Here is a 27924-nt window from a genome sequence, read left to right as displayed (position 1 = left end):
ATGAAGGTGTCGATGTTGGTCACTGATTGTATAATTGTGAAGGCCTTATGGTTTCCAGGTCTCTAAAAAAGGCAGTATGATTGATATGCTGATCACATAAAATGTTTTGATGAGCTTATTATGAAAATATCAGTGCAAAACTGTGCAGTGGATTTTGTATCCTGGTTATTTAATAATTATTTTTCCATTGGAAAACCTCATTGCAAAACATTACCTATTCTACGTTCCAGGATATTCAAATCTCAATGTACGACACCTTACTTTATATTGGGTTATTCCAGTCACATTAAGTGACATTAAGTTTATGGTTAAAAACAAGCTAAAGTAATGATTTAGAAACATATAATTCATTTTCAAGAAGATACAAAAAATTAGTTTTGCATACCAATGAAATACACATTGAAATTTATTTTTAAAATGAATTACAAGTAATAGTATAATCAAAGCATGATTGTCTAATTCAAACTATTAATACAGTAACTATAGCTATAGTAGCTACTGTATGTAGTATACTGACCTGCTGAACTGTTTGTAAATAGTTTTCACTGAGCTTTGATATGATTCCGGGGCGGCTGTGGCGCAGTGGAGAGCAGGGTTGTTCTCCATTCAGAGGATCGGCGGTTTGATACCCGGCGTCGGCAGTCGTTGTGTCCTTGAGCAAGACACTTAACCCCAAGTTGCTCCCGAAGGCTTTGCCATCGGTGTGGACTGGATGTTGTATGAATGTTAGTTAGAGTCTGATGGTGGCACCTTGCATGGTAGCCTGTCATCAGTGTGTGAATGGGTGAATGATATGTAATATAAGCTTTGAGCTACTGATTGTAAGTCGCTTTGGATAAAAGCGTCTGCACTGTAATGTAATGTAATTCCAGTTGCATGGCTGTAATGATTCTCTTCTCTCTCTCTCTCTCTCACACACACACACACACAGACACACACACACAGATTCCTTCTGGCAGGGAGTTTGACGAGTTTGACATGCTGTAGTCACACCTCAGACATTAGACAGCAGCCTAAATTTAGCCTGATGCATTTCATATGAAGCACTTTCACTCAATGTAGAGGCCACACAGTACCTCCCAACTACCAGTAGGTGATGCTGTCTTTTCACAAGTCAAAGTGTCTTTGCGACTTAGTCAGCGACTTAGTCAGTTATCCCTAAGAAGCTGCAACTTGAAGCATCTCTGCAATGATATTTATCAATGTTGTTTAGGAGAATTAGAAAAGTGATGTTTGCGATGCACAGTGCTGGAAGTCATGTAACCAGTCTGTTAAGGTCTTATTCAGATTGCACTGCTCATGTGAACCGGAGTGTTTCCAGGCTTACAGGAAGTTGGATCAGGTGCATGATGTCAATATAAACAGACACAGACAGGCACACTGACAAATAAGAGAGGCTTTTCAAATGCACAATGTCAGTCTATTTAGACGTAGAAAATGTCACAAAAAAAGAAAAATTTGCTCAATTAGATAAATGAGAATATATCAGGAATTAGACCATTGTCACAGACAACTTTGTAGCAATTTTGTACATCCAAAATTCTGTTAATCAGAGAACAGATTTTGAGAGGCAGAATGACTTATCAACTTGTAAGTTGTGGTTTAAAGATCTACAGCAGGCCTTGTTTCGTGGGAGCCATTGACTGACATCGGTGTAAATACTAAAATAATTTACACCAGTTGGATGCTCATGTTTACAGATGTCACAGGACTTTCTTTTCGGATTGTGTTATGTTTTAAAGTTGAGCTTCAGAATAGTATCACTAAAACTCTGAATAAGATAAGATAAGATAAGATAAGATAATCCTTTATTAGTCCCGCAGCGGGGAAATTTGCAGGATTACTGCAATAGAATAGAATGACTCTAAGGTTTGCTTAAATGTCAAATTCCAAAAGTAAAAGCAGGCCTGATTAACTGGGAATCCTAACCATATTTCACTTAATCAGAGTTTTGGGTCTGAGACATTATTCCAACCTGGTTATTATATGCAATTCTGCATGAACCCAACTAAAATAAGGTAACTTATGATACCACATCAAGAAAGGAATATTGTGTGCATGTAAAAACACACTTGAATCATGGCAATAAATATAATGATCCCACAGAAAAAGAGAAAATCGGCTTGGGTTAGAGGTTAGATTCCACTGTGTCTGTCAAAGTAAAAGCATCCATGTAGACTGTGGAAAATGTAGCCACAAAATGCCATATGTTTTGTAATGTTAAGATCCAGACAAAACCCATTTACTAAATCCTTTTTGACCAAACCTGCCCTTTTGTTTGTGTCGTTTCATTTTGTTTTATATATTTATTTATTTTCAGTTTCGCTTAAACAGCAGGGGACAGTATAATATGGTTTATAAGCCTGACTCATATCCCTCAACAGTGTGAAATAGAGGTCAGGAGACACAGGTCACACTGGAGGAAATGGTGCTGACCTAATTGAGTGAGGCACTGCACGCAGCAGTTCAGATTACGTCTGATGATTAGAAATGTGAGCGGAGTGTGTGTGAGTTTGGGTGTGCACGTACATCTAAGGATTTTATAAGCGGGACAGAGACTTGGCAAGAGAGAGGCAAAAAAGAAAAGAAAAATAAAGAAAATTATTTTTGTTTCATACTGTTTTGTTTTTAGCCCTTATTCTTCTTAACAAAAGATTCAACGTGAGATTGTTCCTTCATACAAACACTAACTAGCATTTTAATCATATGTGCACAGTACTAGCAGACAATACAAAAACAAGGGTTAGCTACTGGAGCTAACAAACAAAACAAGAAATACAAGTTATGGTAACTACTATAGCAAAAATGCTAAGCTACAAATGCTACCTAGCTAGGCTAAGCTACTGTAACTAACAACCTAAGCAGCACTCTCACAAGGTAAGCTATTGTAGCTACAGAGCAGCTAGCTGGCCAGTGTTAGCGAGATGGACCCAGCACTCTTGCAATAAAGACCGGACGTCTGATTTATTATGGAGGCAAACTGATATGATGGTATGCTGTATGGCCTTATATCTATGAGCCTATCCACACCAAACTTTTGCAGTGCAGTGTTTTTTTTTCTCCCACAGCTGTATAATTTTTCTGCGAATTTTGGATCCCGACAAAAACAAGACAGTCAATGAAATAATGTCAGTGTCATTCTGTTAATACCATCACACCATAGTATGGATATTGATCTAATAAATTAGTGTCCTCTTTGACAAACAAAGGAAAGATTATAAAGAAAACATCTGGGGAAGTATAGCAGTTGAACAAGCTTGTGATGGTAGGTGACTTACAAAAGAAGGGTAAACCTAAAGGTGCATACCAGTCAGCAAACCGGAGAGCAAACAGCAGTGCAAATGTTGTTTTTGAAAGGCTAAATGCCAACAAATATTGACTTAAACTGAATATTTTGTGAGATAAAAACATGTTGTGAGATTACATTTTGTATCATCCATTTTTACTTTTAGACTTTCGGACCAAGACAATTACAGAGCCGAGAATTATAAACCTTGTAATGGCCATGTTTCACATAATAATAAACACATAGGCTACATATGATTTGATGTTACCCAGTGCAAAGATCAGCTCTTATACTTGTAAAAAAAGGCTTCATGGGAAATGCAACCACATCTCCAGGTCGAGAGTTGAGTTTAGGTTTACTATAGTACAAACTAAATATTCTGCATATCCGTTTTTTTGTTTTTTTGTTTTTGTCCCTGGAGTGAAAACACTTTTGCATTAACATTCTAGCCCATTTCAATTTTCCGTGTAATACAATTGAGTAATATGGAGGTTAAACCATTAACCGTGTCATGATGATCAAATATTACCTCTCACATTTTAAAGGCAGAATGTAAGCCGTATGGAATGGTCTGTTAACAATTTACATGCACGTGAGGTGCAGTTCATCTTGCAAGGAGCCTATTATAGGTTGGGCTAAAGACAGAAAAGGATATGTACGTAGACATAACAATAAAAACAGACCCAGCACTGATGTAATTTACAACTTCATCTTTGTATTTCTTTTACTCACTTGCCAGCAAGGATTTCCTGTCTTTCACTCACTAATTCCTACCTTCCTGCTGCTTACAGCTGCTTGACAGCATTTTGAAGCCCTTTCCTGCTGGTCACTACCATAGTTTTGCATGCAAACATATAAGTTAAGTGTCTTGACGATAATTGATACAGAAATATAAATATCTTTTTTTATTTTGTTGGTGTTATTGTGAAAAACTAAACACAGCACTTGCCTTGAAACAAATTCAGAACAAGATTCTTTAAGCATCCAGACGAAGCACAGTTTTAGCATAAAACCCCACGCACAGCAAAAACATTAAAAGCATCACATGGCATGCACAGTGGTGAATTGTCACTGACCACTTCTCAGTTTTGTTCTGGTGTCATGCTCTCACTTCCTTTTAAAACAGCTTGAACAGAATAGTTTCTGATGAGCAGGAGAGTACATTTAGAAAAAGACTAAAAACAGTGGACAGTTCCCATGTGAAGACATCAAACTACTGTATATGAATTGAGTGAATTGCAAAAGTGGGTTGTGTATATCATGCTAAGTCAACATTTACAGCTTACATGAACTTTTAAAAGGAACACATACATCGGGCCAGAAGGAAACGACTTTATCCCGTTTAGGATCAAACACATGGCTCCAGAATTTGTTACAAAAACTTTGTGATTCTTCCTTTCCAGCATGCTACTGCATACTTTGTCTTCTTCATAAGCTATTGTTTAGTCCTTCTAGTCCAAAACAAGAGTAAAGATGCTTTTTATGTAGAGATGAGTGATTGCTTGCTGGACATGTTTAGGAAAGCTGGCACCGCGGGGGCAGAGGCATTCATGTGTTTGTCTTAGCTTTGAATGGAAGTGGCTTTCCTCCCCTCTAACTATGTGAACGTTGAGTTGCCTTTGCCTCGGGGCTGGGAGTTCAAAGAGCTCCTTTCCTTTTTGTAAATGTTTGTCTACGTTTCATTCAGGAAAGCTTAATGTGGAACTGACAGAATATTCACTAGGCATTTGAGAAAGTTTTTTTTGGGGGTGGTTGAGTCAATCAGTCATGTGGTAGTTGGTTAAATATGACAAATATAATGACTGAGCCAGGATTAGTTTTTTGGCCTTGTGCATACAGAAGTATCTTTGACTGTTTAGGAGCCTACATAATAGGACATAAAGTGACCAGTCATTACTTATGACGGCTCCTAATCATTTTTACTAACTCGCCAGAGGAAATTCATTATCTCACAGTGTGTGCATATAACTAAAAACACACTTCTATAAACTTGAATTTAAGGAATAATTTGCATCTACTTTTTGCTCACACATAGCTAATGCATTTTGGGAACTTGAGATGTATTGAGAGAAATAAGTACAATAAGTAAAATGGAATAGGAATTTGAGACACATAAAATAGAGCAGCAGATAAAATGTAGTGATACAATATAACACTATATGTAATAAAATATAGTACTGAAGTAGGACTTGGATTTATGTATTTATATATATATATATACATACATATGCTGACTAAAATCGCTTTACACTACATTTCAACGGTAACCCATTAACACACACATTCATACACTGATGTATTCATACACTGATGAATTCGGGAGACATTTGGGGTCAGTATTTTGCCCAAGGTCACTTTGAAATGTGAACATGAGGAGCCGGGGATCGAATATTTACATACAGTCCCAGTGACTGGTATGCCAGTAGTATAAAGAGAAAACTAATTCTCTCACCGGTAATCCAACTCAGTCCTCAGGTCTAGTCAAATACAGCAGCTTGATCAGTGGCCCTAAGCTTCAGTTTCCCACATGTAAATAAACTTCCTTGTTAAAAGGAAACAACTTGGTTAGGATAAGGCAACACAACTACTTGTCTAAGTTTAGTTAAAGATCGTCTATTACTTGGTTAAGTAGAATGTGTTAAGTATGCGACCTACACGAGTGTGTAGGTTAATTGCGTAACCTACGTAACATAGTTAAGTAAGCTACGTTACGTAAGCGGCGTAGTAACGTTACGTAACTTAGGATAAGTCAACATTGTCTTTTGGTTTCACATGGGACACAAACACCTGTCTCCTAGGTGAAAGTCCTGTGTTTTTGGACCCATTTGTTTACCCTGACCTCCTCGTAGGTAGGCTGTATTGCTCTTTATACTAAGTAACCTGACTTCCTGCATTTATCCTGCCATAACTCAGGCCACATAGAGCGTCATAGTTTGACACGTAGGTCCACTGACTAAGCTGCCATATTTGATGAGTTGGGAGGGAGAACACGTTGGTATGGTCCAGAATCTCAGCGTACAGATGCCTTTAATCACTGCATACCAACAGTATGGAAACAAAGCAAGTCCACTGCGAAACCTGATCCTGACCTCATCTGCATCATCCTTCATAACTTTTCACACATTAACAATCTTGAAAGCTATTGTAGTATGATGTCATCATTTTGGGGAACCCTAAGGGCCAAAAGGCAGCCTGCCGGGGAGTCTCAGACAAGCTGTTTTTCATTAGATCTGCTCGGCCTACAGTCATAAACAACAGCAGAGTGAATCATACTCACAGGTGATGGATGCCCTTACTGCAGACTTGTAATGCCTCATCAGTCACTGCGTGTCTGTCAAACAAATCCAAGTGTGAGACAAATATGAAAAAGATGTTTGAGCAGAGCAAACACGATTCTCCACCACTACTTTTAATAAAGCGCAACTTTAAAAAAAATAAAGTAAGATATTAATAGTATTTACCGACAAAGGAGCTTATTCAGTTTTTTTGTGGGGTTTATCATTCAGTAACAGAATGTGCCGTAAACCTTGTGTTTTTCTTCCTTGGTTTTCCTCTTAGAACTTGGAAAATAAGTTCTCTCTCTCAAAATTGATGACCGGACTAACAGTGTGTTTTTCTAAACACTCTGGATTTGTTCGCAGGCTCATGGGGAATGTACCAGTGGGTCTGGTTGAAGACTGGTTTGTGTGGACATGACCTTAGACTAGCGCTGTATGCCTTTTATTGACCGTCCAACACTGGACATCAGTTCCAAGTTCCTACAGAACATCCAGTCCCGAGCCTTAATCGAATCCCAACTTCCTGTGATTTCCACTTGCTGTAGTCTTTCATTATGCTCCCTTTTGCCTCGAGGCCTGAGTAGCCATGCATTACTATAACCACACAGGATATGTTCGGTTGTAGACTGTGTGTTTACAATGCATTGTATTTCTATGGACTGAGATGATGGCATGCAACAAGTGCAGACACACGCAAGCTTTAACAATAGGTTTTGTTCGACTGTTTTACTAATGACATCAGCTGTTTCTTTTTAAGGGAGCGTCTGCAACGCCTGCTGTGTTGTGCTCAGACAGGAAACCAGCACCAGTGTGTCCTACAATTCCAAGTCTTTCTACAAATATGGATTTTCTTTAACCAGTTTCTCTCCTTTTTAATCTCTGCTCTCCCTGCTAAGTCCTTTTCTTTCTTTTCCAACGATCCCGCTTAAACTTTTAGAATTTATTTACCTTACTGATCATATTTTATTGCTATTGAACCACTTCCTTCCAAACTAAATCATACTGACCTGTCCCTTTGTCAACTCCATGTGTTTTCTTTGTGGGTGAGACGTTTTCATAAGACCTCTGGGGTTCCTTTTGTCCCACGCACACAGTGAGCTTCCTCTCTCCTTTCCTTTCGAAAATAAGTTGGAGGTTGCAAGTAAACTAAACCCAAAGTTCAAATCTCCCCCTCTCATTACAGCGCCTCTACCACCACAAGAGCAGCTGACACCCATCCAGGCTGCTAACGGCTGCACCCCTCTCATGTCTCCTCTTTATGTCAACGTGGAGGTGAAAGATAAGTGGTGCAGGGGAATCTGAGCTTTGATCACAGAAAGGATCTTGTTTTAACAGATGAAAATGAAATCATATTAATAGCACATGGAATCTTCAAGATCAACGTTTTGTTTTTTTAAATCATGCTGTAGAGTTCAGAGCAGTAAGTGCAAATACGCTTTAATCCAATCCATTAGATTGGTCAAAATATTTTCATGCCTTCTATGGAGTTAATGGGCCACGTTGCTAGCAATCTGACTTTAAAAACAACCATAGTATATGAGACTCAGAGAAGAGTCAGGCTGCTGCTTTTTAAGTCTGCTTGAGATGAAGAGAATAAACTTGATGTCAATAATATAAGATTTTAAAAAAGCCAGATGACATGTGCCTGTCAGAGTAATCATAGCATTTCCACGAAGAAAAACAGTTTAATTTTTGCCATGATAAATCATTTCCACGTACCAAAACACCTGTGTAAACGGGATATTTAATACACACGACCAATTGTTTGCACAATGCTGCCAATTTCATTAATTGGCGCTTTACGACAGGTTATAAATTCCTCAGGGAAGCTCTGATCTTCCTCTTCTGCTGCTGCTGTGGTGTTTCACTTTTTCACTGGTCGAGGTACCATATGTTGCGCAAGATCTTTACGGAAACAAACAGAAAACACTTCTGATCAGGCGTTAATCTCACCATTATGTGGCTTTTTGTCTTCACAATTGGAACTTCACCACTTCATATGAAGTGCAGCTGAGAGCCGCTTCCCTCAGCTTTTCAGTGGAAAGCATCCTGGAGCTAGAGAGACAGTCCCAAACAGAGCACAGCTGTCTCTTAACCGAGGGATGCAGAGACAGCGACAGAGCTACCGGTCAGAGGAAAGACATCACGCTGCAGTCCAAACTTTTTACATTCAAAATAATACTGATCAGCTCTAACTTCTTACGTGGCTGGCTGTATGATATTTGCACGTGACGTGAGCCTTTAGATTGCCCTCTCTCTTTCAGCTAATCAAATGCTAGCACGATAGGTCGTCTTGGAGACGTAACCTTTGTGAGGGCCCATCGGAATTATCAAATATGACTTCACTAGATAATGCGAACAAGTTCACTTAAATATTGGTAGGGGCAATTCTGTCCTCCCAAAATATTGTCCCTACTGCCCATATGCCAATTTACACTCTTCGGCTGACCAGTATCACCAACCAAAAAGCAACCCTCCAAAGATCAAAACACCTCTCTGGCTGCAAACTGCTCGAATCCACTTATACATTTATTTCACTTACCAATACAAACTGTACAGATGAAATGTACAAAACGAACAAGAGAAGAAATGCAGGAATGTTGATGAATGTAAAGGTCAGTGGTCGGCAGGGAGAGGGAAAGGAGAGAGGGAGAGGCACAATTCACACACATGGTTCTAGTTAGTGGACTCCCATTAAGGACAATGTGGTCTGGAAGAAACTTTACATTTCACAGTCTAAGGGCATTTTTAAGACACTTCTGCCCGCCACTGAAAGGTCGCTCTCGGTCATTTCATATATGGATAATACACACTGTGCAAATGAGATACATACATAAGAGAACAACAGTGGAAAATTGGAATGGTCACAACTGGAGGTCGATAGTGGTTTGAATTGAAATCTAACATATAGGCAGGGGAACAGAGAATGTCAAAATCCACAACCACCAGCCTGCTTTAAAAAGGGGTTATAAATGTGCGGTCCTGTACTGTATTTATTGGGAGTTTACGAGTGTTACCTGGCTGGCAGCCATATTGGAAGTCAGATTAAGTGCTGATTGAGGCTAAAACACACTATTTGACTTTTTCTGCATTTTCTAACAGACATGGATAACTTCTGTCTTTTTGTGACTGGAGACTCTTTTATCACATAAATCTAATAAATGTCATGTGTATATCAGCTGTTAGCTAGCTAACCATAGGTGCTACATAGTAAAATCCCTAACTCTACATATACCACATATAAGTTAGTACTTGAACTTGTCAAATAATTTTACTCAAGTAACTTAATAATCTCTAACTAAATTGCTTGTTTAACAAATGTTTGAAGAAAAAGGTCCAAATCATGAACTTCAGCAGGCATGCAGCGTAAAGTGAGTCTTGCATTTGTCAAGGGCTCCATCTGCAAGGATAACTCCACATTAGATAGTGGAAGTCTTGAGGGGGAAGGGAGGGATCTGGTGCCATTGTGTCTGGGTTTCAAGTTCACTGTTTGAAAAACTCTCCTTTGCTTTTCCATGTCTGAATCCAGAGGATCATTAAATGGAAAAAAAGAGGCTTAAGCAATTTCACGCTCAGATTCACGGAAAGTGAGAAAGCAAGGAGACCGTACGAAGGTATGTGGGATTATAGCCGATATGGCTTCAAACAACAAAAATCACCGTCAGATTTAAAGTACACTAAGACTTAAGGCACTAAAGTGAAATTGTCCAGACACAGGATTTAAGTTAGTCCCTGTTTGTAAATCAGGTGTAAAATAGTTTGCAGCCTTATGGATTTAAAGTATATATGCCTTTGTGCCATGCATACAAGGATGTTTAACCTAAATGTAACTCCACCTATGTATGTACATGTATGTGTGTCGCTAACAGCCTGTTAAGTTGATATTGGCACCAGATGAAACAGCTAGCAGGTCTAAGTACTTCCTATGGGGGAGGTTGGGGGGCTAATTGCTACTTTAATATCAACTCTTTGGAGTTGTGGTCATTATAAACGGCATTCTGACACACAGAAACACACTGAACTTGTGAGGCAGATAACACTGGGAACACAGTAGATGTGAATCACATTTGAAACTGCATTGGTTCACACCCATAACAACGGATGTCTTAAATTGACTTTGTATCTCCTTCGAAAAACTGTTTACTCTAGATGGGGTTTCCCACAATTGAGTTTAACTTACATAAGAGATGTGTAAAGATTTAAGATTATTGCAGGAATCAGTGTATAGGCTAACACTTGACTTCTTTCGAGCCTTCATGTATTTCAATACATCATTTGTGTAGGCTACTGGAATGAAAATGCCAACATTTTGGGAACTAGCTGAGAGGAGAAAACAATAACATGTCGTTAAATTAAGCATGAGGCTAGATCCGTGAGGCGATTAGCTTAGCTTGGGAGCAAGGGATAAACAGCTAGCCTCATTTTTTTTAAAGTTGAAAACACACCTCTAAAGCTAACTAATAAACACATTGTATCATTTGTTTTATCCATACTCATACAGTGATGTAAAATAGAACAATTTGTGGTCGAGGGAGTTTCTGTACATATTTGCTTTTAATTGAAAACATCAACCTGGCGGGGTTCTTCAAGTTCACACAGCACCTATTTCCCTCATCAGGTTAGCCAACAAGCTAGCTAAAGTCAGGGCAGCTGTTTTCCCAAGCTTCCACTCTTTATGCTAAGCTAAGCTTATCACCTCCTGGTTCCCGATACTTAACGCACAGACATCAGAGCAGTTAAAACTGCCTTATCTAACCTTTCTGCAAGAAAGCGAATAAGCATTCCCTAAAATGTCTTGTTAATTAGTTTAGAAGCAGAATTATTCCTATTTGATAGTAGCAAAGCAATATCTTTCTTCACGTCACCCAGGAGTAAACTTGACTCTTAATGTCTGTGATAACCACGCGCCACAGGGATTTAATTGGCTGATGTTGGATTGCAACCTGTTTGATGTAAACGGGAGGGCTCCGATTAGCCTGCAAATTCAAATCTTCAATCTCCCCTCCAATCGGCACCATGGACAAATCTGTTCTACATCAGCACAGTTTTCTAATGTGTTCCCAGTTTAAGCTACACAGGATTCAAACACAGGTGCAAAAGAAACATTCTACATGAAATACCCCAGTATACAAAACATTTTTCTTGTGCATCTTGGTCTCATAAAAGGAAGTCATAACAAAGAACATAGAAAATCATATGTACAATTATGTCATAATTGTGAGACATTACACATTTTGCCCTTCACAACGCATTTGAGTACAAAATAATACAGACTATAAATAGACAATACTTTTTACATAAGGCACAGGTATTAGTGGTGTTTATCTCATAGCTGCTGCTCCCCAAACAGTATCTGAGCATACACAGTGCCGCTACACGACGCCTTGGTTTCCGGGATTGGCTTCACCAGATCCAGCTCTGCGTAGGTCAGATTCTCCTCCACTATCTTCGGCTGGAGATGGAGGAGGAAGACGGCAGAGGAAAATAATGATGGAGGAGAGTGGGGGAAGGAGGTTGCAAGAGAGGGAAGTGGTATCAGTGGTTAGAAAATGAGCAGGGAAGTTGAGAGAGATTTCTTTACGCAGAACTCCATCATTAATCTTAAACTTGAGATTTTTCAGTATATGAATAAAGACAATAACTCTTTTAAACTGAGTCATATTGAATGTGAAACATCAGTTAGCAGGCAAAGAATGGTAAACTCAAAAAATGTTGATGTTTTCCGCTCGTCTCTCCTTGGTTTCTCTTTAATTTACCGTGTTGGTTTGGTACATGTAAGCAAGTTGTGTGCAGACATCACTTAACAGGATTCTTGGGTTGAGGTTGCCAATATTCAATTACATCTTGCCGCATTCTGTGCCATTAAAATGCCAAGTTGCCACAGAGTCACTTCATTCCGGTGACAATTTAAACCAAATTAAACCTGGGTTATGTGACACAGTTTATGATATTTTATGGTACTTTTGATTACATGCATTCCTGTCACATGCTGGTTGCGCTCTTTTATATTTGGCCCAAAAAAATGGTAGCCTGTCACTATGAATGCCTTGCTTGGTATGGTAAGTTTTAGGCAAAAGCTACCAATGCACGTGTGCTGAAAGAAAAGTTTTTTCCACAGTGACATATGCCACACATATACATATTTGGGTTTAAAACAGGCGTAAGTGATTACTGGTAGATTCTGGATTTTTTGACAACAATAAAGAACAAGGATCAAGTTAACAATGTATAAAAAGGTCATGCATAGAACTCACCAACACTACTTTCCTTGGTTGTGGTTTTAAAAGTTTGGGTTTCCGTGTTTTGTCTCCAATGGGAGCTGCAAGGATGGAAAAAAAGTAAATGGTTTAGCAGAGATCTGTTTAGCAAATATAATGTGTATATATTTATATCTACGACAAGAACCAGACCTCTCAATCCATAACCACAAACTCAAAATGCGCTCCCGTTCACAGAGTATTTAAATAGTGGTAAAAAGAAAAGTTTCAAGACTCAGTCAGAGTGATTGGAGCTCTGAATAATGCACAAGAACCAGTCAACACTTAAAGCTGAACAAGTCTGTTTTTTTCATATTGACAATGGATCAGATAACTATGTGTAATGTGAGAGGGGTTGCCTCTAGTGATGAACGCAAAAATTATCTCCCGACCCTGTTGTCCGTCTCAACCCTACAGCGTTTTAGCATCTTTCAGCTTATGTTTTCTTTTTAAAGCCTACTATTAAAGGGAATAGTTTGGCGGTTTTGGGAAAAACATTTATCCATCCGTAGAAAAAAACCGTGTAAAAAACGACAGTACCCTGTTGCCATGTGCCAGACTATTTCTCCAGTTTCTGGGGTCTCTGCTGGTTGCCCGGCAACAGGGGAAATAATCTGGCACATTACCCTCTGTAAAATATAGAATTACATTTTTTACACAGGTTTTTGTACTGATTAAACAAACTAGATATCACATTTTGATTAGTGAGCGCTGCATGCTAATAAATGTCCATGTTGCTTGTGGACCACCCAAACAGAGACCTTCAAAAAGTGGTCTTGAGACCAAGGCCGATTTTCAGTAATACATTACTAGTCGCTTGGCTTATGCTGGTTGTGGAATCAGGCAATTGTTTGCTAGTACATTCCCCATTATGACTTTATACTGTGATAGTAGGTCAAAGTTCTGTACGGATTGTTTGAAAAAACAACAATTAAAATTACATCAGTTGCACAAAACAAGGTCAGCCCTAAACTGCTTCAAACTTTAGGGATTTGAAAAACAATCATGTAGAAAACTATGAAAAACAAACTTGATATGAAACTTATGAAAAATTAGTTTTTTTCCTGTGATGTTGAACTTCATTCTTCAGATCTTCATGTGATGGTCTGTTTGATGTAATCCTTCTTGTTGGTCAGGTCGTGGTCAGGGAACGTGTCAAACACCCTCTGGCATCATGACAATCTTTAAGATGGTACTTAACTCAAAATAAATCTCAAAATGTTTTTTTTGTTGCCTTCAGTGAAAAACATGATCTATTACATTCCACATGCAACCCCGTAACTCAAGAGTTGATATGTGGCGGGGGCGGATGTTGACCTCAAATGCCAGCACATACTCATGTTTGGAAAGCAAAGCAGAACAAAATGCACCAATGTGGACTGATGCTCAGCTATTTCTGCTGGTGATCCTCACTGACAACAGTTACTTACAAGGATTTTATACTCCTGCAAAAATATCTGATTTGGAAGGATGTACAATAAAATAGCTTATTGAGCTACCTATGACAACACTGTAGGTTTCGATGCCCCCAGAGACTCGAATTTACCTTTTGCTGGGATCTCTGGTGGTATCTCCTCTTGGTAGTCTCTGCTCCTTTTCTTCCTGTACCTCCTCTCCTTTTTAGGCAGAGCCGGAGACACATTGAACACACTGGTGACTGTCTCTCCTGAGCTGGATTGAGAACATATTATCAGAGGTTCAGTGCGGTGAAGAAGACCTGAGTGTTCATTTTGCTTTTATGGCTTTGTGTGAGGCTGTGTCACCCTTAAAATCTTACCTGTTCTGAGGGCTTTTGACCAAAAGGTAATTATCTGCAGAGATACAACACATTTAGAAACATAACTGGTATGCAGACAAAGGTTAAGTAAACTTCCAAACTCTATGCAAAATTTTGTTTGTTTCGGGTTCTAACTTCAGGAAGGAACTGGAGGAGTGGTAGTGAAAAATATGGAGAAGATAATAGAAACAGGATAAAGGTCAAAGGTCAGGGGAGAGTTATGTTGTGTTGCTGCTTACCTTTTAACCTCTGCTTCCTCTGTATGTACTGGCAGGTTACTGTCACTGTGAACATGCACATACACAGCAAACCCACTGAGCAGATCAGTACTGCACACAGATACACATCTGAAAAACAAAAACATGTACACACATCAGCCTCAATCCTACAGCTCCACTATACACACAAATCTGAGAGGGGAAAAAAAAGGAGTACATGTTTTGCTGAGCTATTTAAGGCACTGTGCTATATCCTTTGGGTTGGGCTATTTTTTGCCTGCCAAGGACAGTGCGAGTCCACCACAAAAACACGCACACACAAACACACACACACATGCACACACGTTAAAAATATGACGTCTTACCTTCAAACAAACTCCACAAGCTTTCTTTGGCCTTGGTGACCGGTAGGACATGAACTACATGGAGAAAGAAAGAGACGGTGAAGAAAAGCATGTTGAATCCACTATCATCACTGTGGCCTCCCTGCCGCCTGATTACACGCTGGCTAGAGTTTAAATAAAGCTAATTGTAGGAAGACAACGGGCCAAGACTGGACTCCTCCCTGCTCTATCGTGTCTCTGAATCACTGTCCAGAGGCCTCAACCTCAACTTTTGCTGGATGAATTTATGCAAACAGTTGGTTTGAAATGATTCATCATTGTTAACTCTCACCTCATATATCTACTCGTTCTCTGACCGTCACCCTTACCTTCATAACAAACTGCTGTGGTGAAACAAGGCAACCTGTTCCCCATTTTGGCTTTGTCCACTCAGTGGCTGCATGTCCTATGCCTTTTTAGGTTTTTTTTTTCTTCTTTTTGTGACCTCAACAACATATACATCAAGATATTGCCAAGAACATTCAGCTTACAGTCCATCTTATACAGGCATCATTCCCAGTTTCCCTGTTTGCCATGATAGTAAGTCAAATTCAGCTAACTAGTATTATCTTGGAGGAAAAAAAAGACAGGCTAGAGAGAGGTATGGGTGAGCATATTTCAAATCCCATCTAAAGTTTGCCGCACGTTAATGCACGCACACATGCGCATGTGCTTATGATCGCATCATTGCTGTTTTCAGCAGGATTGGTATCCATTATTTTGACCCTTAGCACACCTATTGAGCACATCTTTCAACACCATGTACAGCGCTGCAGCAAACATAAAAAAGGGGGTTTTGTCTCCCAAAATCAACCCAAGACAAGATAAGTACAGTATTATTGGAATTGTTTTTTATGTTACACTGCTTGATGGACCTGCCATGCCTAATTATGATTGTTAAACACTCATTGGACAATCTGTGTCTGAGGGTGGGATTAAACAGTCAGTCAACAGTCAGTTCCTACAAAACTTTGAGAGCACACCATAACGAGATTGAAGATAAGCTGATTAAAATGGATTTGTTTTAAAAAGTGTTTTCAGAGTCACCATATCATATATAGTAGTGGCTTACTGGACATTTCAGCACAGTGTAAATTACCAATTCACCCCAAAATCAAATATGAGCACCACTGGGGAATCAAAGGCATGAGATTGCAGCCTTACACAGCGTAATGATAATCCCAGCTATGTGCTGCTTGTGCACTAAACGGCTGAGAAAATATGTTTCCCAAACTCAACCTGAAATCTCACCCCACACACTCGCTCGTTTCTCCGCCCCATGTGACCACAGCAGTCTTAACACCGCTGTACTGTTGCTGAGTGGTAGGAAGCTCGTGAAGTGACACCCACCGGGCCATCTTGAAATACCCCAAAACCACCAGAAGCTGACGACAGGCAGGCTCGCCACGCCGGCTCGCCACGCCGGCTGGAGACTTTCCCACAGGCAGACTAGCTGTGCTGGATGACTGACAAACTTGCTATGAGCATGCTTCAGATGATTTCAATACATATCTGCAACGTAGGAGGTATTGCGTGGATCCACCCTGTATGCATTGATCCTGCATTAGTACTTCAGACAATTATTTATGACATAAAAAACTAAATTATCTATACCTAAAACTCTAAAAACTAAAGCTCAACTCCATTATTTCTTTCAACCAACAAGTAACCAGAAACTTCCTCAGGATTATTGAATTTTTTATTTTTTTCAAATCAGATCCTTTTGGGATTGTTTTCCTTTAGAAGCATTTAAGCAAATGTTCCTGAATACAATCTGTATATGAATGGAAGGAGGAAAGGGTATTTCTGCTATTTATGGAGAAATAGACATATAAGGAAGTAAATGCACACTGAAATATAAAAAACCTAATTGAACATTTTGGACTTAAGCTGTGTGGAACATCCGAACAGTGAATTAAAAACTGTCAAACAACACATGAAGCTGTGGGATGTTTACTTAAACAGCCCGCAGTTCAGTTTCTATAAAATACTGCATCATGCTAATACCTCTCAGGTCAAACTACTCATTTCTCTGTAGGATAACATATAAACTCTATTTCTCTACCTGCTGACAGTACACCTCTTCTTTCACCAGTTCACAGATCACTATGATAAGCAATTCCAGTTCAGAAAATAAAATGCACAAAGCAGTGATGCATTTTTCCCAAAGAGCTGAATTTTCCTTGGAGCTCTAATATGATCCCTCTCTGCTGTTAACTGGCTCTCAGTTATTAGTTGTTGGTTTTTCAAACCAAGGTGCTTGACATTTTCACCTCGTTTCAATACTTTCCTTAATCCTTTTCTCTAGAATTTTATATGATTTTATGAACCAAACAGTCGTCCCCATCTGTGAAACCACTAACCCTACACCTCCCATATGTGACCTACATTCTGCTGTTAAAAGCACCGGCCTAAATCACTTTTTAAGGCAAGATAGCCAAAAAAGAAACAGTTATGGATAATAACAACTTTCGCCAGATATTAACTTTGTAAAATATGAGAGGGTTTGTCGTTGAAGGGGTTTAGCACTGTGCTAAATCAAATCCTGTGCTTACAGAAAAATCTGAGGTGAAAACACAGTATATCAGATTCACAGGCCAGCTTGATACTTGATTTAAAGATTGCAACCAATCACAAATATAAATCAGAATGACATGGAAAAAAAAAGATGAAATGCCATAAATACCGCAACTGCGAGTCAGCACTGGATAAATAAATGTCAAAACGTTTAACACATTGTGTTACTGCATTGTTTTTTCTCACTTTGAATGTTTTCAGAAACATATATTTTGTGTAAAATGAAGAAGTTTGCTCCGGCCGGCTGGCAGTTCTTGGTTTTGGCACAACTGTTCAACATTGCGGCAGGGTCAAAAACTTTTTCTGGAAAGGCGAGAGAAGATAAATGGGCAAAACTGTCACAAAATCTTAAAAAATTGTTTTTGATCAGCGCTGCCTAGTTTAACAGTTTGATTGTTTATGAGCTTCACGAGCAGTGATCGAAAGCTGTGTCAGAGACTCCTCAGTTCTGATTGGTTGTTTTTCTTCAGGAGCCGTGAAATCTTTCAAAGCCACTAGGAGTACTAAAAGGAGGAACCTTACTTTTTCAAAGGCTAACTGTTGCATGTGCCACTGTCAGTGACAGCTTGAACAAACATGACAAATAGTCATTTTAATTAAAGCTATCAACGTTGCTTTAACTTCAAAAGCTATTTACTGTAAAGCTATTTTTTTCTGAACACAAATTGTATATTTTGTTAAAAATATCAGAAACATAAGTGGTAAAGTTTCTCACATGTTAAATCCTGGCAGGTGATTGTAAGAATGATCGTGCAGTGTAACAGTAACTCATCAATGATTGACGTTGCTGTTGTTTTTGATAAAGCTTATGTGAAAGGCATATTCTATATGACTACACCAATATCTCCCCTTGTCCCTATTAACATCACTGTCCATGAAAATCTTAAAACCACCAGTGTATGTTGTAGATAATAGTATCTGTAGTAAACTACAGCAAATGCATTGGTGTATGGCACAAACACTGTCTGGCTGCACAGTTTCTGAGTGAAATCATACATTAAACAGACTTTCTCCCACTTGTTTGTAATGGCAGCTGATTTAATACAAAGCACACTCTTCTTTCACAGTAAATCAATCACAGCCTAAATCTCGATAACATCTCTGACCTTTATGTGGTGTTATTGTTTCAGGTTTCGTGCAGCTTTCTAAGTGAGGCAACTGTACATGTTGGATTCATCAGAAATGGGGTAAATCTGATGTACTGTATGCCATTTAACTGGCTTTTATTCACATCTAGAAAATGGCTTCTTTTGAATGGCTGAAGACTACATGGGACTACACTGGAAGTATTGAAACACACTCCTTTTTGTTCTTCCGAAGCCACAGAGTTGCATTCATTTGCTGACTGTTTCAGATTTGTGGCTCTTTTTTTTTTTGGTGCCCCCAACAAACCCAATACTGTAAACATCAATACACAGACTGGAGTGAATAAACCTCAGTGTTTTAACCATCTACTGAGTCAGTCACTGCTCTGATTCACTGAATTATAAATGACTAGAGATGAATGTAAGTACACAGAGACCTTGTGTTTCTTAACAAAGCTTTGAATAATTCACCCTTTAACTTCCTGCTGTCCTTTTTGCATCTTTTCTTCTAAGAATTGGCATCTTTCAGTACATTTTACTCACTGTGTCCTTTACTATGGCGATAAACACAGGCCTTTTTTGTTAGCTTCTAAAAAAAAACCTCTACAGCGATGTTCGTGACCCGAGAACTGTGATAATTCTCATTTTGTCTTTTGAGGCTGCCAATACAATAACCCAGAGTTCCAGGTTCTTGCTATACTTAAACCCATGCCACGTCCGTGTGCCGTGCCCCTCTTAGAAGCACCCTTGTTAACTTGCAGTTGCCCACGTGTGTTATAGAAATACCTACGAGTTCACTTTGTTTATGCCAAGAGGAGGCTGTGTCCACACTTTGCTCTGCTTTTAGTTTTTTCTACCAAACCCCTCTGACCTCTGTGGATGTGTTTATTATAGCAGTAGTAAGTAGAGTAATGGGATTTTTTGTGTGATTGTGGAAACACCTGGTCACCTAATGTTATCCGCCCACAAGAATTCCAGCACCTTGACGTCGCAAAGGCACACATTTGAGCACATAAAGGCTGAATCATCTGTTTCACATGCGAAGTGGGGACCAGGAGCAATGGTCCCAGAGGGGCTTTAAACCCCCAGATGTGTAGCTGATGTTTATCATAGCTGTCAACCTTTGGTGTGGATACTGGGAAGGAATACCACCGCCTGCAGTTTTCCAGTGTTGATGGAGCTTTGGCCTCTCCATTATAATAACTCAATCTAGCTCCTGGATATTGTTTTGTATTATGAACTCTTAATTCATATGGTGACAAAATGTAATAGTTTACCTTTGAGTTCATTTTGTTTTCCCAATTTAAATGGGCTAGTTTATAACAGAAAGTATGAAACATTTTACCAGACAGGAAGGGCCTAAAAAGGGATGCTATTCAGTTGCATTATGGACAAATGTAGGATCCAGCATTTTTTTCGAGCTAAAGTCCCACCAGGAACTTAAAGTCAGAATATCTCGAGCTGTGGTGCTTCGATTTTGACCATTATTTTGTAAATCAGTCTCTTACAAGTCCCCCAACTTTATAGAGGTATAATTCTAAATTGGGAGAGTGCACCTTTAACCAGATTTTTACCTGGATATTACGTCCCCTACTAACCAAAAACTTTCTGCTCCAAGGGGCATCCGTTTAATACAATTTATTCTTAGATTTCTTACCATTTAGAAATAATATTTTCCAAATTAGTCACTCAGAATTTGTTTGTTTCTAAATGTGTTCTTTTGCTGTTGTGAATAGAAAGAAGTTCTAAAATTGAATTAATTCAATATCGAAATTGCTAGAGGCTGAAGCTGTGCTGTCAAATACTCTCAACAGCCTGCTAAACTAGAGAGGTATTTTGAGCTTTCGCTCCAAAAAATTATGTGGCTTTATTTTCTACATGTTTTGCCATTCATGTCATAATTGCAGTATTCCTTCAATTAATATCTCTGAAACCACAATGGACTGGTGCTTCCTTGGATGAAAATGGCTCTCCACATCCTTGACCACCAAAGGTTAAGGCTTAAGGAAGCTGCCCACAAGACTGTCACTGCAGACAAACATCAGAACTTTACCTTCCTCAACACAACTATCTCTTGTTCCAATTCTGCTGAGGCTTTCTGGACTCTGTGTGTTCTACATTTGGGAGGGAAACTCCATGTCCAGGCCAACGTCAACAGCTCTCAGTAGGGACTACGTGTCTGCCTGGGCCCAGACTTGGCCGTGGACACCCCAAAAGTCACAGCCGGTAGGAACGCTTCCATGGAAAATGTGGTGAGTAACGTCTAGTGTTGTTCAACACTGACAGTAGGCACTGCAGCATGCGGTTAAATATTATGAACTTTCTTTAGATTGTTGCAAGAATTACATTTTGTCGTGCACTCATTCCTTAGATGAACCACAAAAAAACGCAAAACCAATTTCACATAAATGCCTCTCCAAACTGCTTTCTGCTGATCTTTGATGTGACACAGCACTGACCAAACCTAAAACCGGCAAGAGAGAATCCCAGCTGTAATTCAGGATGTCCCACTCACTTCTTATTGTATAAAATACAAAGTTTGAACATACGTCAGCGTGATAAGAACTTCCCTAAATGACAGAAATTATTGGGAAAGAATTATTTGACGTGTAGTTGGATTTTTCTTAATTTTGGACCATGTCCCAACATTCACATGAAGGTGCAGGGTTTATGACCCAGCCACCCATCCCTTCTCCTAAAGTGTAACTAGGCACAATGGGTTGTCAAGCTTTGAATTTGTATTTTTTTTAAGGATAGATTAACCAGTTTGTTTACCTGCTCTAACATAGGCTGCAAATGTTAGTATGCCATTATTAAACCTAGACTGGAAAACTTAAACGACAAGTACACCCCACGTACCCACTTTGTGGAACGTCCTGGATGCCATCAGAGTTTAGTCTAACGTAAGCAGTTCTCCTTTTTTTCCCAATCTAATCAAGCAAAAACATGTATATGCATATGTAACACCCTTTTACAAGCTTAACATTTTAAATTAGTCAGCAGGAAACACTACAATTTCAGTTTGAGATACCATTTTTATCCAACTCACAACAATCATCAATCATCATATCAGCCTTCCAAATGGATGCTCGTTGGGTATAAATAGGAAACCTACTCTTGTGCAGCCTACTAATATCTCTATCTGAAATTCAGGACCCTAGTTTAAGGAATACTAGAAGAATTCCGTGGTAAATCTGCCCTTATTATCATTTCAACTTGCACATTTCGGGAGGACAGAAAGCTCGACATAGGCTACGTAAAGGAAAAAAAATCACATAGCTTTTAAAGTGTGTCTGGTTATATGAAAGTGACAGGATTTCTGGGCAGTATCTGGTACCAGTGGATTTGTCATCCATTCCGTTGTGTGAATGTCTCATGGGCCAGCGGTGGCACTGAAACCCCACACTCTCTTTGCTCCCTCTCCAAGATCATCTACTCCATCAAAGCCACAACTCATTGCGATGGAGGATCCTTTTATCTACAGACTTGCTCCTAACCAATGACATTTCCCCTCCCAAATCAAAAACAGGACAGCTCTTTTGCTCCTTGAATCCACTTCACTGTCTCATCAGCCAGATGGATTACATCATCCAGCTGTGGTTAAAGAAAGTGCTACTACTAGAGATGCAGGACTGCTCCCCTAAGGCAAATAGATATCTCTGCTATCTTCAATGTATTTTTATCACAATTTTGGCTTACCTCCTTAGGTCAGCAAGCCAATAAACATTGCCCAATTTACTTTAAACTGGTATTTTGGGAGAGTTGGCACAAAGAGTTGTTATGCCCCTTCCTTCTCCTTCAGATCAAGTCATATTTTATTGAAAAGGGCATTCATACTTTTTCAGAAACGCCTCAAACACAGCTGGAAACTACTCAATAGCTTTCTTTTGCTGGTCGTGGAAGATCTCTGCAGACGAACCTGGCATCTGTTTTAAACTTTTTGCGGCTTCACTATTATCAAAACAGAATTTCTCCTAGCTTCTGTTGTGGTTTCAGAAATAGCTGTTAAGTTGCCGCCCTGCACCATCAAAAGCAGTGATGTCATTCTGTTAGAAACTGGGCTTTAGCTACTGGTTTCTTTCTACCAAGAGTGAATTGGAGCATCCCAATGCCAGAGGTTCCCCTCCTTTTTTGGCTAAAGACCCCAATTTTATTTTCTACTCCACTTATTTATGACAAAGACATTTCTTTGCTATTGATACTTCAAATGGATGTCCTTTAGCATGGTTGACATTGATATTTGTTTGAACTCATCTAAAATTATAATGTCGAATTTGTATATGGGGAAACCTTACGTTAGGTTTCGAAGATTGGCAAATGGCTTCCTAATAGTTTATGAAATGATTCGGTAACATATGGCAGTGATTTCCATTTGAATATGTCATCATTATGTGCATACATAAACGTATTATTACTATTTTTATGTTTCCTCAAGCAAAATGGCACATCAACAACTTTGTTTCATTTTGCTAAATACTAAATTAGACTTTTGGTCAAACCGGTGAGAGGCAGTGATTGGTTTGCGTGCAGTATAGCACTCTTTCCCGTTCCTCCATTGGTGGGAACCACTTTGCCTTGGCATTTGGGAAAATGGGTTTCTTGAAAAGATTTGATATTTCTGTCTGATGTTGGAATCTGTTATAACTGACATGAAGCTGACCATCCAGCTTTGGGTGGGGCATCCGTTTAAGAAACTCTGTTAGCACTGTTTTTCCATGTTTCAAAGCTGTATGTTGTACACTCTTGCCTGGCTCCAGTGTTGACTTCACTTGAGTGGATTTGTCCTTAACAACTTATTGGCAACTCAACAAATGTAAAACAGGGTGATGCTCACAAAAGACTTGCTTGGTAAATCTTCCAGTAATAACAAGAGGCCAGAAAAAAACTAAAAAGGGAACTTCAGCCCTTACCTCTGAGCTCAGTAGCGGCGGTGCAGTTGGATGAGGCCTTCCAGCGGTCCTGGTTCTTTCTAAACTCCTGCACCCGACACATGTAGAGCCCCCGGTCCCCCTCAGACACGTTCAAGATGACCAAGTCAAATATCTTCCCCTGCTTCACCACCGTCAGCTTCAGTTTGGGCCACGGGAAACTCTTGGTGTAGTTACCATAGAAACGGGCCTTCCTCATGTTGACCCGGGCGATGAGGAGTTCATCCTCCGGCCGGTCCGTGCCCTCCGGCAGGAAGGTCCACTTCACCACTGGTAAAGCAGCATTGCGGCGCCGCTGGGACACAACGCAGGAGAGTGTGACATTTTGACCCTCCTGGGCCACCGTGAAGGGGGAAGGGGTGATGGTGACGTTGATGGCCAAACACAAATCTGGAGAAGAATTATACATGTAATTTTAGAACCATTTGGATCCGCATGTAGTATAAAGACGTCTTGATTCGTTTGGATGACTGATGATCTCTAGTATATATCATATATCCCATATCTAATAATATTAATCCCTTTTAAACTGAAACAGATGTCAGAGAAGTGGATGCAGGTTATGGCTGAACCAAACACATGTGAGGCCATGCTCCTCTTTTGTTTTGACTGCATGATGGTTACAGCAACCCTTTGATTTTGACAGAGTTGAGGAATCTTAAACACATTCAGCTGGTTTCTGTCTCTCCATTGTTTTGTCTGTGCCACAGATGGTTGGCTACACTGTAAAAAAAACACCATGTCAAACTAAATGTTAGGAGTTGAAAGATGGATTTCTTTCCAGACATATTCAGTATTGTTTTTTTTTTATATAGTCAGTTCTTCTTTTTCATTAACTAAAAAAACATCTTTGTCCTCTTGATTTTGGTCTCCTGTTCAAGTATGTTAACTTGATGATGAGAGTATTGACTAACTATATTAATAACACTCCCATTGCCTGTAAGATGATGGTAAAAGTATTATTTTTGCCATCCAAAAGAAGTGTTTTCCTATTGTTTAGTGTTTAATTGTGAAACACAATTATTCAAAAATGACCTTAAAATACAGTCTGTGCTTGAGTCATTTCTACATGTAAATGGCATACATTTGGATTTATGCACCTTAGTGAGGACATGGTCTGACAAACATGTTAAAAGACAAGTAACAGTAATTGATCGTTCAAATACAAATTAGAGTAAAGAGAATTTAAATCCTTAACCATAAAGTTTTGTGATTCCTTTTTACACAGTTGCAGTCCTATCGCGGTGGCAAAATCTGTCCATGAACCACACAAAAACACCTGGCAAGATACTCAAAACCTTCTCTGTGGTAGTTCCCACTACAGTAGCTGTCTCTAGGCCACACTTTAGTATTAAATATTAAAAACGTTCATTCATTGTAATATCTGTTATGTTATGTAAAATTAAAATATATTTCTGAGGTTAAACAAAATCAGAATCAAAAACAGCGTGGCCCAAACAATCCCAACTCAGGGTCGACTTACTGGCTTGATCTGGGGGTTTTGACTGCATCAAAGACAGAAGATGATGGTTGCTCATTGTCAGGAAACTGGAGCTGTTCAAACTTGACATACTTCTAATCATCTTAGTTTTGTCAACTACTCTCTCGGGGTCAAGAATGATCTTTTTATTGTGACTGGTCAACGGTTTAGGCAACAGGAACGGGAAGTCCTAAAGTTTTGGAATAAGTAAAAAGCAGCATGAAATAATTTCTTTCCCAAAAATAAAAGCTATATGTCATTTTGTAAATTCATACAGTCCAATCTCTAATGAGGCGGTTGTTGCTCAACAGTGTCTTTCCCGTCACGCTGACAGACTGTTTTTTTTCCTGCATGTCATATGTTTGATAAATAGTGAGGAACAAACCTTACCGTTGCATGTCTATATATAACTGTATGTTTTTCCAACCTTGCACAATTTGAAATAATAAGAACCCGATTCCACAACACACAAACAATTTACTGTCACACAGCTCAGATGCTTTCAGCTCAAAACATAATTGAAAATCAGTTGTGTCTTTCATTTAGATTTGACTGACAGAACAAAACTAGGGACACATAACCGAGTGGCTGAAAAGTGTTGTTTTAGGGATTCATGTTGACTTAAAACTCTCAAAATCTTCAATCAAATCACCTGTTTTGACAGACGATCACTGAAATAACCACAAATTAATGTACAAGTGAAACTAAAAGCTTTTTTCTACTTCACAAAGCACCAATTTATACTTTTGGTACTTCCTCTCATCTCTGCAAACACATGCAACTTTTATAAACGTGTTATTTTCTTGACAACATTACCCTTTAATCTCTCTTGGGAATATGTTTATTTTAGCACAAACTGGCCAGTAAAGAAGTTTCAGTTAACAAAGTTTCTTATCTAGTTTTTTCTCTAACTCCTCACCCATCACCCCAATTTTCTCTGATTCTCAGATGTTTTCTGCAAAGCTTCACTGAAAAACAGTGGAAAACATTTTGTCTCCACCACATCGACTTTGGTATGAAGCAAAATAAACTTTTCCTACCTCCAAGCAGTGCTCGAGTCAGGAGAGCGAAGACCACAGAGGAGATCTTCATTTTCCACGACTGCAGCCTCCATAAACTCACAGTTAAATGCCTCTAAAGAAAAAGAAGAGCCAGGTTTCCTCCTCCTACTCCTCTTCTTCTTCTTCTTCTTCTCTTTTTTTTCCAAGCTGGGGAGTGTAATATGAAACATTGGACACTCTGTTTCTACTCAGAACCTCCCTCCGCCCCTCCCCCCCTCTCATGACACACACAGTGAAAGCACATTTGGCAGGCTCACGTGCACACACACACACACAAATATATGCATGTGCACAGACACAAACAGGTGAGCGATGTGCGAGGACACACACACACACTCACAAACACTCCCACACACACACCTCTACATCTGTCGAGTGAGTGGGAAATGTAATTTCCTGTGCAGGGTGGAAGGGTGGAGGGGGGGGCGGTGTGTTGTTGAGATTGACGCCGGGCAAATCACACTTCCAGCTGTGGAGGACAGCGAGCACAGACCAAAGTCAGGGCTTATTTTGGACACACACACACACACACACACACACACACACACACACACACACACACACACACACACACACACACACACACACACACACACACACACACATATCCTGACACAGAGGGAGAGGGTGGGTTGCAGTCTGTTGGTGGGTGGGCATATTTTGTGGCCAGTGAAATGATGGAGAAGAACATTAAATTAAAATATATTCAGTATTCACAGTTTCACAAGTATTAAACTCCTGTGGTTGCCCATCCTGCTTTCAAAATTGGACCCCAAACCTCATATTTGTTAAGTTGTTGTGTCTATGTGTGTGTATGTGTGCCTTCATCTATCTCCCCTCATCTCTTGTCTTGGGTAACAGGATCCCACAGTGGATCTTTGTACAGCTCAGGGTTTTTAGGACACTTTCCTGGCTTTTGTCAAACGTCAGAGAGCATGCGCTGTGAGGATCTGGGGCACTTTTGATTTACGGATAATAAAGGACACGGCCCGCGGGGGCCTCATAAGTGCTTCCAGTCTGGTGACATTTGACAAACATGGCTGTTCCCTTGACAAAGAAGTCCCCACTTTAGCAAAGCTCTAAATTCGGCATTCAGCGCAAAATATGGTGTGGGATTGGACAAATTAGGACTTTAAACACAGCCTTGCTCATGGATTTTTCCAGCTTATTATTAGTTCTACAGACAGATCTTCCTTTAATGTTGTCCATCTGAAAAAATAAAACTATCCAGCACAAAACTATCGTATTCCTTAACTGACTTGTCCCCAGCACTGTCTGGAAAGTGAGTGAATGGAGTAGCATGAACTGACTTCTCTTTTGGAAGACAAGCTCCACAACAAGCTTAAAAATGACATCTGATAACAACACATGTTAGCAAAAAGCTACGTACTTACTAATCAGCAGGCAGAGAACAACATCAGCATTCATTTAAAGCTTTTTTCTGGTGACCTGGCAAATATAAGTTTAACATTTACTCTCCTTTTAGCTCTCTTTTGGTCCCCAGAAACTCCGTACAAAAATATCTGGCTACTTTGTCAAATCTCTTTACCAGCCAGCTGCTAATTTGTCTGTCTGCTGTTTGGTGCTGGGCAGG

General features: G+C 39.5%; 1 protein-coding gene across 1 annotated transcript; it reads right to left on the bottom strand.

The window, feature by feature from the left end:
- Positions 1-9087: 9087 nt before the first annotated feature.
- vstm4b (V-set and transmembrane domain containing 4b) lies at positions 9088-26426 on the bottom strand. Its single transcript, XM_054598910.1, has 8 exons — positions 26310-26426; positions 23772-24179; positions 15182-15235; positions 14838-14945; positions 14599-14632; positions 14368-14492; positions 12819-12883; positions 9088-12016 (listed from the first exon to the last, which is right to left on the bottom strand). Exons 1-8 carry the CDS (start codon positions 26359-26361, stop codon positions 11891-11893), a joined length of 972 nt encoding a protein of 323 aa, XP_054454885.1. The 5' UTR covers positions 26362-26426; the 3' UTR covers positions 9088-11890.
- Positions 26427-27924: the final 1498 nt, after the last annotated feature.

The sequence above is a fragment of the Anoplopoma fimbria genome, chromosome 5 (assembly GCF_027596085.1).
Source record: "Anoplopoma fimbria isolate UVic2021 breed Golden Eagle Sablefish chromosome 5, Afim_UVic_2022, whole genome shotgun sequence".
NCBI lineage: Eukaryota > Metazoa > Chordata > Actinopteri > Perciformes > Anoplopomatidae > Anoplopoma > Anoplopoma fimbria.
This window is presented reverse-complemented; position numbering and strand designations above follow the sequence as displayed.

Excerpts from the sequence above, each read along its gene's own strand:
- vstm4b (XM_054598910.1), bottom strand. The coding sequence starts at position 26,361 with ATGAAGATCTCCTCTGTGGTCTTCGCTCTCCTGACTCGAGCACTGCTT. Across the intron at positions 14,946-15,181 it reads CTTGTGGAGTTTGTTTGAAG|ATGTGTATCTGTGTGCAGTA; the intron begins GTAAGACGTCAT and ends TTTGTTTTTCAG. Across the intron at positions 14,493-14,598 it reads GTCAAAAGCCCTCAGAACAG|CTCAGGAGAGACAGTCACCA; the intron begins GTAAGATTTTAA and ends TTCTCAATCCAG.